Source organism: Leucoraja erinacea, chromosome 10 (genome assembly GCF_028641065.1).
Source record: "Leucoraja erinacea ecotype New England chromosome 10, Leri_hhj_1, whole genome shotgun sequence".
NCBI lineage: Eukaryota > Metazoa > Chordata > Chondrichthyes > Rajiformes > Rajidae > Leucoraja > Leucoraja erinaceus.
Window position 1 is genome coordinate 50,447,630 of NC_073386.1, and position 11,837 is coordinate 50,459,466.

At 46.7% G+C, this 11,837-nt stretch overlaps 1 protein-coding gene across 1 annotated transcript; it reads left to right on the forward strand.

Annotated features, from left to right (window-relative positions):
- Positions 1-49: 49 nt before the first annotated feature.
- Positions 50-6,591, forward strand: tceanc2 (transcription elongation factor A (SII) N-terminal and central domain containing 2). The gene is made up of 4 exons (XM_055642240.1): positions 50-294; positions 3,514-3,655; positions 4,679-4,872; positions 6,101-6,591. The coding sequence occupies exons 1-4, from the start codon at positions 205-207 to the stop codon at positions 6,290-6,292; spliced, it is 618 nt and encodes a 205-aa protein (XP_055498215.1). The 5' UTR covers positions 50-204; the 3' UTR covers positions 6,293-6,591.
- Positions 6,592-11,837: the final 5,246 nt, after the last annotated feature.

The window sequence follows — 11,837 nt, forward strand, 5'->3', positions numbered from 1 at the left end:
TAAATGTCATTGTTTATTTAAACGCTGCTCAGTTACCGGAAGCTGCTGGCGCAAGGGTGGCTGGGAGTTGTAGTCCCGAGTGGTCCACGGTTCCTTTGGTTCCCAGCGGCGAGGGTCGCCAGGAAAGGCAGCGTCTGCGCCGGGGGCGGGTTCATTCACTTTTATTCGTTTACAGAGAAGGCTGTGGGTCGGCGTTTTCCTCCCATGGACCGGTTCGTAGTGCGGGGCTGCGAGGCGGGCCCAGCACAGCCCCAGAGCAAGGTTTACCACCAGGCCACCCTGGAGTCGTTGAAGGTAAAGTCGGCTCCACTGTCAACGGTGGTGGTTCCCCCGAGGTCATTTCAAGCTGTGACTGAGGACATTTAGGATAATTCTCTTGTTTACTATTTGACGTTCTGTCCTGTGGTTCCCTAGTAAATCTTTGCTCATTTATCTGTCACTGAGGACATTTCGGAACAGCACCTCATATTTCGCTTGGGCAGCTAACACCCCAGCGGTATGAATATTAATTTATCTAATTTCAAGTAACCCTCTCTCTCCACCCCTTCCCAGTTCTCCGACCAGTCTGAATGATTACAATGATCACCCTAATTACATTGTATCTTTGCTTTGTTGTCAGTAGTAGGCCCCCCTCAGTCACTGACCAAAGATCCAGCTATAGGATCTTTGGTCATGACTGACCATGGGTGATGCATCCTAGTCGGATGCAAGCCTGGGCGATGTCATATGGAGGACAGGCTGTTGTCAATCAATAGTCTATTTAATTGTCATTTGGACCCCTGGAGGTCCAAATGAAATGCCGTTTCTGCAGCCATACATTACACACAAATAGACCCCAGACACAACATAATTTACATTTTACATAAACATCCATCACATAGCTGTGATGGAAGGCCAAAAAAACTTATCTCTCCACTGCACTCTCTCCCCCCCCCCCCCCCCCCCCCCCCCGCCCCCCCCCCCGATGTCAGAGTCAAAGTCAAAGCCCCCAGCTGGCGATGGCGATTGTCCCGCGGCCATTAAAGCCACGCCGGGTGGTGCGAGGTCGCACACCGGGTCTTGGTGTTAGAGACCCCGGTGTGCGCTCGCAGAGTCCCGCGGCCATTCCAAGCCGCGCGGGGCAGTGATGTAGGCCCCGCTCCAGGAGCTCTTCGACCCCGCAACTCGGGCGGGAGAAGTCGCCGTTGCAGGAGCCCTGAAAAGCGGTCTCCCTCCAGGGACCCGCGGGCTCCCGGTGCCGCCGTCCGCAGACCCGCAGTAGCAGCCTCTGCATCAGCAGCAGCAGCGGCAGCAGGCAGCGGCAGCGCTCCTCCACCGCTCCACCCGCTCCGGTCTCGGCCAGCTCCGCGACGGTGAGGTGAGTCGGCACCAGAGTCCCCGGCTTCTTCTGTTGGAGGCTGCTCCTCGTTGCAGCCCCAACGACAACTGAGACCCGAGAGAAAAGGTCGGGTCTCCAGTGCAGGGAGAGATTTAAAAGTTTCCCCCTCCCTCCCACACACACACCCCAACATAAAATAACAAAAACTACATATAAACATAGACAAAAAATAATAAAAACGCGGACAGGCTGCAGAGGCCACTGCTGACCAGAGTTGCGCCGCCTACCGGGTTGCCCATGCAGCACCAAAGGAACAGCAGGGCCGTTACAGTTTAGCAGCAGCGCTGTCGCAGGAGCTGCCAGAGCGAGGTTGTAGACAACAACGAACTGCCTTAGGGGCTCCAACTACGGATTTTCTTGAGGTTTACTCCTGGAGCCTTTTCCATGGCTGGATATGGCCACAAGGCAGTAGAGGTTTTAAATCGGAGTTTTCCCTCTTCTAGATGGACTGCCTTCCCAGGCTGATGAGCCCCATCTGCCCGAGACTCGAAGGGGCGGTGCCTTCCCATGCAGGTCTATAGCACCTGCCCACTGCCACAGAATAACAATGAGCTAGTCCACATTTTCCTTGACCTGCATCCCTTTTAATGTCTGTTTTTTTACACCTTACACTTCCTTATCTCTGTGTCTCCCTGACTCTCAGTCTGAAGCAAAGATACTAGATTTGGTCTGAAGAAGAGTCTCGACCTGAAAAGCCACCCATTCCTTCCCTCCAGAGATGCTACCTGGCCCGCTGAGTAACTGCAGCATTTTGTATCTATCTTTGGTGTAAACCAGCATCTGTGGTTCCTTCCCACACATTTAGGAGATTTCTCTGTTTACTATCTAGAGTTATGTCCTGCCAATATTTCCTAGTTAATCTTTATTAATTTATAACAACATCATTTGGAATATTGCATGTAGTTCTGGTCGTCCTGTTACAGGAAAGTTGTGGACATTGTGCAGAAGAAAGAGATGGGTCAGAATGCTGCCTGTATTTGATGGTTTCAACTTCAGGGAGAGGTTGGATAGACATGGATTGTTTTCTTTGGATCGTCAGTGGTTGCGGGAAGGCTTTATGGAAGTATATAAAATTATGAGAGGTATAGATAGAGTAGACAATCCCAGCTATTTTCCCAGGATGGAAATGTGCCAACACTAGAGGGCAGAGCTATAAAGTGAGAGGGGGGGGGGGGGGGGGGGGGGGGGGGGGGGGGGGGGGGGGGGGGGGGATGGATGTAATGGAGATGTGTGTTTTTACACAGAATGGTGGTAGAGGCAGATACATAGTGGCCTTTATGAGGCTTTTTGATAGGTGCATGGAAGTGCAGAGAATAAAGTGATGTGGATAAAGTACAGGCAGATGAGATCTGTTTAATTTGGCTTGACAGGAAATGAAACGTCAGTGCAAAGTGCCCATTCCTGTTCTGTCTGTTCTATGACATAGAATTTAGTCCCATGGGAGAAGAAAGTCCTGTTCCTCTGCTGCGTTGTTTATGGGATTATGTTCACATCCAACGCAGCAATTTAATCCGTTCAATTCCCTAAGGACCCGCAACGTATTCCATTTCACATATTTCCTTTTGTTTCTTATGCGACTCGTCTATTGCTAAAAAAAATATTTGCACTAGCTGGTTAATCTATCAGGAAATTTTGGGGATTTGGGAGAGAACCAGAGTAGACGAATTTGCAAACTCAACACAGCACCGAAGAGCAGGGTAAAACCTGGCTCGCTGGAGCTCTGTGATGTTAAATACTCCCTCTTGACTCTAATTCAAAATATTAAACATAATATTTTTTGGACGCCTTCACAAGTATTGTGGGCTAAAGGGCGGAACAGTGGCACAGCAGTACAGTTGTTGCCTTACAGCACGACGGATCCAGGTTCCACCCTGACCATGGGTGCTGACTGCAGATTTCGTGCATTCTCCATGTGACTGCCGGGTGCTCTGGTTTTTTCCACATTCCAAAGGCGTGCAGGTATGTCGGCTGATTGGCTACTGTAAATTGTTCCTTGTGTGCAGGATAGAACTGGCAGATGGAAATTGTTGATCGCCGTGGGCCAAAGGGCGTGTTTTCATGGTGTATCTCTAAACTAAACTTTAAAAAAGTACAGGTTGAGTCAACACTAACCTTTATTTTAATTCTTAAAACAGAGGGTCGTGGTGATTGAAGATATTAAGAGATTTAAATCAATATTGGAACTCCCGAATCAAACAAAGGAAAACCTAATTGAAGCATTACTGGAATTAAAGAAGAAAATACCCTCTCAGGAAGTACTTCGCTCAACAAAGATCGGTAAAGATTATTATTATGCCGTGGTGTTCAAGGTTGCCCTGAAGCCTATTTAGGAGGTGGAAACCTAGTTGAGAAAATTGGTGTTGCTTTCACACATTGTTTCAATAGGTAATAGGTGCAGGAGTAGGCCATTCGGCCCTTCGAGCCAGCTCCACTGTGATCATGGCTGATCATCCACATTCAGTACCCCGTTCCTGCCTTTTCACCATATCCCCTGTATCCGCTATCTTTAATACACACATTGCACAAATAATTTCATATTTTCCTCCTTTCACTCCTATTTCAGAGTTAACTTCCAGACAGAAAATAATATTTTTGAGTCGGCTTAAGCAGATCCCATTTTACCACATCCATTGTGTTAACATCAAATGAAAAGACAGATTTCTGCTCAGTGGAAGTTATGAAATTGGGGCTAAAGTGGAAGGGACCAAATGGTGCACAGCTGAAATATTTATCAAATATGGGCTAAGAGGTGAAAATAAATGTCTGCCATAGCCTTCCGGAGCTCCTGGTTGCCAACCATTTTAATTCCTCTTCCCATTCCCACACCGACTGTCTCCTTGGCGAGAGTGAGGCTGGAGGAACAGTACTTCTTATTCTGCCTGAATAATCTAGAACCTGGCGCATGAACATTGAATTCTCCAATTTCAGGCAACCTGCTCTCCCTCTGTTACTTTCTCTCTACTTTTGATCTATCCACGTCACCCATCACGTCTTTCTAATTCACCCCAACCCCCACCATCCAGTTTCTTCCCTCTATCCCCCACTTAGTCCATCTGTCCAACGCACACAGTCCTGTCGCTGCTTCCAAGGTGGGGTATGGAGGAGGAGGATGCGGCAGTGGGGGGAGAGGAGAGGGTGAGGGACAGAGCAACGGGAGACAGATGAAGAAACGTTAAATAAGGCCCTGTGACTGAGATTGCCTGCCACAAGCAGAAGATCATATTCTTTGTAGTTTGAGAATGTGCTAGTCACCCTAATTTGTTGCATCCTACTTTCACATGTCTGCCCCCCTATTTCTAGGTCATGCTGTAAATAGGATGCGGAAAAACGCAGACCCTGAAGTGGCCGAGCTTGCTAAAGTTATTTTCACAACCTGGAGAGACTATATAAAAGAAAATAAAAATAAACCATCCATAGAAGTGCGATGTGATTCTAAGACTGAGAGATTCAGGAATAATGCTCGAAAACTGTTCGCCAAAGTCTTGGAACTGGAGGTAATTTTTTCTTAATGCTGAGAAAGCTTTTGACTTCAGAAGCACGGTGACACAGCGGTAGAGTTGCTGCCTTACAGCGCTTGCAGCACCGGAGACTCGGGTTCGACCCCGACTACGGATGCTGTCCATATGGAGTTTGTACGTTCTCCTTGAGACCAGCGTGGGTTTTCTCTGAGATCTTCGGTTTCCTCTCACACTCTAAACCTTGTAGGTAAATTGGCTTGGTACGTGTAAATTGTCCCTAGTTTGTGTGGGATAGTGTTAATGTGCGGGGATCGCTGGTCGGTGTGGACTCGGTGAGCCAAAGGGCCTGTTTCCATGCTGTATCTTTAAACTGAATTAAACTTTTCTTCAGAAACGGTGCCCTTATTCTGGGCGAGAGACCAGATAAATTCCTTTCACAATTTTGTACACCTCTATAAGATCATCCTCCTGCGATCCAAGGAATAGAGTCCAAGCCTGCTCAACCTCTCCCTATAGCTTAAGCCCTCAAGTCCTGGTAACATCCCCGTAAATCTTCTCTGCACCCTTTCCAGCATGTCATCTTTCACATGGTGCCCAAAACTGAATACAATACTTTAAATGTGGCCTCACCAATGTCTTGTATAACATGACCTCCCAACTTCTATACTCTATACTCTGACAAAGGCCAAAGCCATTTTGACCACCCTATCTACCAGTGGTGCCACTTTGCAGGAGAGCACATATGAACCTTTCAAGCCAAATCTGGTACTCCATTATGGTTGTGGCAGCTACACTGATCACAATTAGCTCCACCTCTTGGTTTGGTGGAGAGTCAAGTCAAGTCAAGTTTATTTGTCACATACACATACGAGATGTGCAGTGAAATGAAAGAGAGTTTAAAAAGTCTCCGTTTGCCCTGGAGTTTAGATTTAAGAGGATTTCCCTGTCATACTTTGTTAGTACTAGGGAGTTAGAACTTAGAAATAAGTTAAAAAGGAACATAAAAGTTAAAAACACACACAATTTTCGTGGAGCTGCCACAACGGCGACTGGACAGGGCCGCGCCATTCTCCTACCGTTGCTGCAGCAGGATTTTCCATATTTTAACATTGTAATGCATGCATGTGACAACTGTGATCTTGCTAACTTGCACAATGCTATCATCCAATGGTTCTCTCTGGAACCACTGGCTGGAGAAGGCATGATTTAGGTCATTGGTTTGTAGAAATAATAATAATATGCTGGATTTATATATGTTTTGTAGATTGGACATCCTCTGATTGAAAACTTAGAACAAGAGGTTTTTCATCAGTGTTCTCGTTTGATCAATATTCCCTATCGAAGGACAATACGAACATTGATTTTTACTTTAAAACACAAGTCAGAAGTCCGAGAGTTTTTTAAAACCTACAAGTTACCAGTGAAGCAGCTTGTTGAAAATCACAAGAAATGTTGACAATTTGAAAAAAAGTTTTTACATGAATTGTGAACTTCCACAAATGTTTCCTTAAACTGTAAACTAATTTTTTAAAGTACCGGCAAATAACTAAATGTGTGCACCCTGTCATTAAATACCTACATTTGCACAGAGCTGCCACAGCATTCTGGAAATCCAATTTGATCAAGAGTGTTTTATCGTCATATTATGTATACAATATTGTATTGATTATATGGTTTTGTAATATAGTAACATTTTGTAATAGTAAAATTTACTTGTTCCATCTGTACAATGCATTACAATTTGTTTAACTCCTAGCAATGTATCCGTGTATCTTAATTAATTTATTTAGGAATTGGAAAAATTAGAATTCATGGGGTGGGACAGTTTTCCTTGGAGGGAAGGAGATGAAAGCTTGACCTTGTGAAAGTTTGTAAAATCATGATGGACATAGATGTGAACAATCATAGCCTTTTGCCAGAGTAAGGCAGTCTAAAACTAGAGGGCAGAGATGAAAAGTGCAAGGGGAAAGCTTTTCACACAGAGTATGCAGAATAAGCCGTCAGAAGAAATTGTCAAGCTGACACAATTGTAATGTTTGTAACACATTTGGACAGACAGCAGAATAAAGTGGGTACTTCAATATTATATCTCATAGAGGGAAATTATTCAAGAATGTGTTAAGCCTTCTTGAATAAATGCAACATCCTCCCTGACCCTTTTGGAATTCCCTATCTACTATCACTAAAACTGGAGGAGGAACATTCAGAATAGTATTGACAAGGTTGTGTACTGGAGCCTGCAAAAGCCCTGCATAAGTGACAGACATCACAAACCTCCCAGCCTTCTGCTGAAGAGAGCAGTTCCCTCTGTCACTTCACTTTAAACTATAGTGATGGTCTTCAACTCAAAATGATGGTAAAGTTTGTTTCTGATGGACCAACCTATTATACTGCAAAGTACTGACTCAACAAAAGGCTGTGTATGGAGTAACAGGATGAAGATTCCTTTCTGCTTTCTGTAAATAATTGATTTTGGAGGTAACTTGAAGACTAGACTGTTTTCAACTTAATGTACTTTCTACGTCCACAATATATTGATTACTTTTCACTATATATGCCTGAATTTGATACATCCTCAATTTAAGAAGCTGTTTAGTTTACATATGAACATAGCTGGAGTTATAGATGATGTCCTTGTCCAGCGAGGGGAAGATTCAGAATTGATATGATTCCTGCCAATAAATTGTGCCTTGTATTCAACATTGATTTGTCCTCCTAATGGCACAGGCTTAAAGTGCTCAATAGTTTGCTACTATTCCCATTATTTCATTTTTATTATCATTAAAGGGAATTGACAAAGTCAATATAGAAAAGGCCAAGTTATTCGAGCCTTTCAGGAGTGAAGATAGTAAACACTTCTTTAAGCAAAGTATGCTAGAAGTTTGCAACTCTGTAAGTGGCAGTTGATGCTGGCTAAATGAGCATTTATAGATTTTTGTTAATCAAAGATATGGAAATGGGGGCATGGAAAGGAGAGTGCAGGTTTGAGGTGCTTACTGACTGCATCCAAATGTCAGACAGTTTTCGGTTAAGGGAAATTGAATCCGCCAGGGAATTGGTATTTGTTGAAGGTAGACAAAACTGCTGGAGAAACTCAGCGGGTGCAGCAGCATCTAAGGAGCGAAGGAAATAGGGCAACGTTTCGGCCCGAAACATTGCCTATTTCCTTCGCTCCTTAGATGCTGCTGCACCCGCTGAGTTTCTCCAGCACTTTTGTCTACCTTCGATTTTCCAGCATCTGCAGTTCCTTCTTAAACAATTGGTAGACAGGTCTGGTGGACAGTGACACCGGGAGCCCGCGGGTTTCCGCAACGGCGACTTCACCCGCCCGAGTCGCGGGGTCGAGGAGTGCCTGGAGCGGGGCCTTACATCATCGCCCGGCGCGGCTTCAACGGCTGCGGGACTTTGCTAACGCCCGCCCGGGGCTCCAACAACAATACCCGGAGCAGGGACTTGCATCACCCGGCGCGGCGTTAATGGCCGCGGGACAATTGCCATAGCCCGCCGGGGGCTTTGTCTCTGACATTGGGAGGGGAATGGGAAGTGCAGGGGAGAGAAAGTTTTTTTGCCTTCCATCACAGCGAGGAGGAGATGCACTGTGATGGATGTCTGTGTAAATTGTGTTGTGTCTTGGGTCTTTTTTTCTTGTGTGTATGACTGCAGAAACAACATTTCATTTGAGCCTCTATGAGGTTCAAGTGACAAATAAATTGTATTGTGCTGTGTATTGTGTATTGGTATTTGTTATCAACTTGCTCACACCCATGTTCTCCACAAGGGGCCACTGAAAAAGCAAGGTTGACACAGGATGAACAGTCTTTTAGATAATGTGCCAGAAAGCTTTTCATGCTCACGTAAGTATACCCCAACAAATTTCAGTGGCTTCATGAAAGGAGGTCAAATTGAATTGCCATTATGGAAAGATATGTAAGTTTATCTGCATTGGTTTCAAACCTTAGCTTTTGCTAAGTTAACATAACCTGACATAATAATTGAAGTAGAAACCACAGGTAATGGAACAAAAAGCAGAATGCTGAAAGAACCCGATTGGTCTTGGAGCATCTGTGGATGCAAATGATACAAGTCACTGTTTTGGATCAAGACCCTGCATCTGGACAGAGAGAAGGGGAAAGATTGCCAGTATACAGAAGCATGAGGGCAGGGATGGGTGGGATAGAGGCTGGTAGGTAATAGATGGAGTGTGGATGATCTCCATCTCTTCAAAGAGATCTTCAGTCTCTGGTCTTCACATCATAGATAATACAGTGGATAATTAGTGGAAATAAACAGTTATGTTTGTCTTGATGTGTCAGAAGGTTGGTATAATGATTGAGTAATGAATGTATTGAGTATAATTAAAACATAACCATTTGGTTTTCATTGTTGCTTTTTATTTCTCTAATATTAACTGCATCTTACTCTATAGAAAGATTGCTAAATTAGCTTTATCATGTTTGACTACATCAACTTTGTTGATGTCAGCTGGTTCAAAGGAAGCAAAGCTGATTTGGCTAACACATCAGATAGAACATTCTCTTGCTAACTCACCAGGAGACACATAGATTTTGACAAATTGATTATGGACCCTCATTCTACAGTGATGTAGATCAGTGCATGTTCCTTTAACCATAGTGACCTCCCGTATTACTAACCACTCCCCATTGTCTCCAGTATAATTGTAGTGTCCCCACCTCTAGCTCGCTCTCTAGCTCCAGTGATGACCACGGACAGCTACAGCATAGTGATAAACAGTTACCTAAATAAATAGTTACAGTAAAAGACTTGTGTGTGCAGTAAGTCATTTTACATGGTGTCACAGCGGTAGACTTGCGTCTCCTGTTCATCGGTTTTTTATTTTATTATTTCTTTCTCCCAGTCCTTCCCTCCGTTCCTTTTATCATGTCCCACCACTGTCGTCGACCAGACACGTTGGTGTTCGACATGGACATTGTCCATCGCTGGACCGTGTTCCAGCGCGATTACGAGCATTACATTGCTATCGCCCATCCTGATGCCACTCCTGCTGTACAGGCTCACCTATTGCTTAACCTCGCGGGACCTGCAGCTATGGATCAGTATGCATCGTTCCATTTCGCCGCCGGAGAGGACCGCAACGACCCGGTATGTCTCCTTAATAAGTTTGCTGCCCTCTGTGATATACCCACCAACAACATCACCGAACGCTTCAAATTCTTCCAGAGGCAGCAGCTGCCAGGCGAGCCTGTCGGCACTTACATTGCCGCCTTGCATCACCTGGCTCAGCGCTGCCGCCTTGACACAATCACCCCTGACGAATTAATTAGGGACGTCCTGGTCAATGGTCTCCGCAACGATAGACTGCGTGAGCAGCTCTTAGTGAAACCCGATCTGACACTGCGGGATGCTATGTATGCTGCACGCATGTCCGAAGCCGTTGGTTCCGTGTCCAGACAGGCTCCCCAGGACATTAACTTCACCGGTCAAGCCGGTCGCCTGACTACGCGACGCAACCCCGCGGCTCTCCCCATGAAGGTCGCCACCTCCACTGTCCCGCGACGCTGCCCTAACTGTTTTTTTACGGCTCATCCCTCAAACATTTGCCCCGCACAGGGCAAGACCTGTCTTTCCTGTGGCAAACTCGGCCACTTTTCTGCCGCCTGCCGTTCCCGTGGGAAGCCAGTCCCTGCTCCAAGAAGGAGTCTAAACAACCTCGCCGAACTAAACAACATTGCACTCCCTGATAGCGCTCTGCTTCCTCAGTACGAGCTGGAGGAGCTCCAAGACTCTGATGCACTCCCCTCTCGTGAAGACCCAACTATTTTTTCACTCTTGGGTACACCTGCTCTGATTACGGATCCCTCTGTGCATGTTACTGTGAACGGCCATTCCTTTTCAGCCAAGGTCGATACTGGCGCTTTCGCCAATGTTATGTCAATAAGCCTTTTCAAGCAGATCAGATCTGGTGAGAAAGTTCTTCCTGGCGACACCTGCCTCCATGCCTACGGGGGGGGCGTCCTGGTTCCCGTGGGTAAGGCAACTCTTAGCTGCACAGTTCTAGAGACCTCTCGGCCCCTCACTTTCCACCTTCTGGACTCTGACAACGTCACCCTGCTGGGCGCCCGTGCGTGTCAGGACTTGGGGCTAGTCTCATTCCACCACAGCATTCACCTGGTGCAGGCTCCCATGGACCCACTTACCGAATACCCCGACCGCTTTGATGACGTTCTGGGCAAGCTGCCCTGCGACTATAAGATTGTTGTCGACCCGAGCGTCGACCCGGTGATTCGGCCGGCACACCGCGTCTCCTTTGCCATGAAGGTGGAGTCTACTCTGCGCGATATGGTGACCATGGGCATCCTCAAGGAGGTGTCCATCCTCATGGTGGGTCTCCACCATGGTCGTTGCAGCCAAGAAGGACAAAAGCGAGATCCGGATCTGCATTAACCCCAAGGACCTCAACCTTGCCGTCAAGTGCCCCCACTACCCCATGCGGACGGTAGAGGACGTTGCTGCACAGGTCGGCCCTGCTACTGTCTTTTCAGTCCTAGACGCCAAGAGCTCCTTCTGGCAAATCCCTCTGGACGAACGCTCCTCATTCCTCACCACTTTCAGCACTCCCTTCGGCCGGTTCCGTTTCCTCCGCATGCCGTTTGGAATCAACTCTGCCAGCGAGGTTTTCCAGCGCACCATGGAGCAGCTGTTTGCCGGCTTACCGTGCGCCATCATCGTGGATGACATTCTGGTGTACGGGAGGGACGTCGCTGAGCACGACCTGAACCTCCGCAAAGTCCTGGACAGGGCGCGGGTGATAAACCTCAAGCTGAACCCGAAGAAATGCCGATTCCGGGTCCCAGAAGTCACTTACGTTGGCCATGTCTTCATGGCAGGGGGTCTCAAGCCCGACCCCCAGAAAACGTCAGCGGTCACTGACATGCCCGCTCCTACCGACGTCCCTGGCCTGCAGCGCTTCCTGGGCATGGTCAATTACCTGGGTAAGTTCATACCCGACCTCAGTGAACTGA

Coding starts and splice junctions, on each gene's coding strand:
- tceanc2 (XM_055642240.1), top strand. CDS start 205: ATGGACCGGTTCGTAGTGCGGGGCTGCGAGGCGGGCCCAGCACAGCCC. Junction 295..3,513: donor CCACCCTGGAGTCGTTGAAG/GTAAAGTCGGCT, acceptor TTCTTAAAACAG/AGGGTCGTGGTGATTGAAGA. Junction 4,873..6,100: donor CCAAAGTCTTGGAACTGGAG/GTAATTTTTTCT, acceptor TATGTTTTGTAG/ATTGGACATCCTCTGATTGA.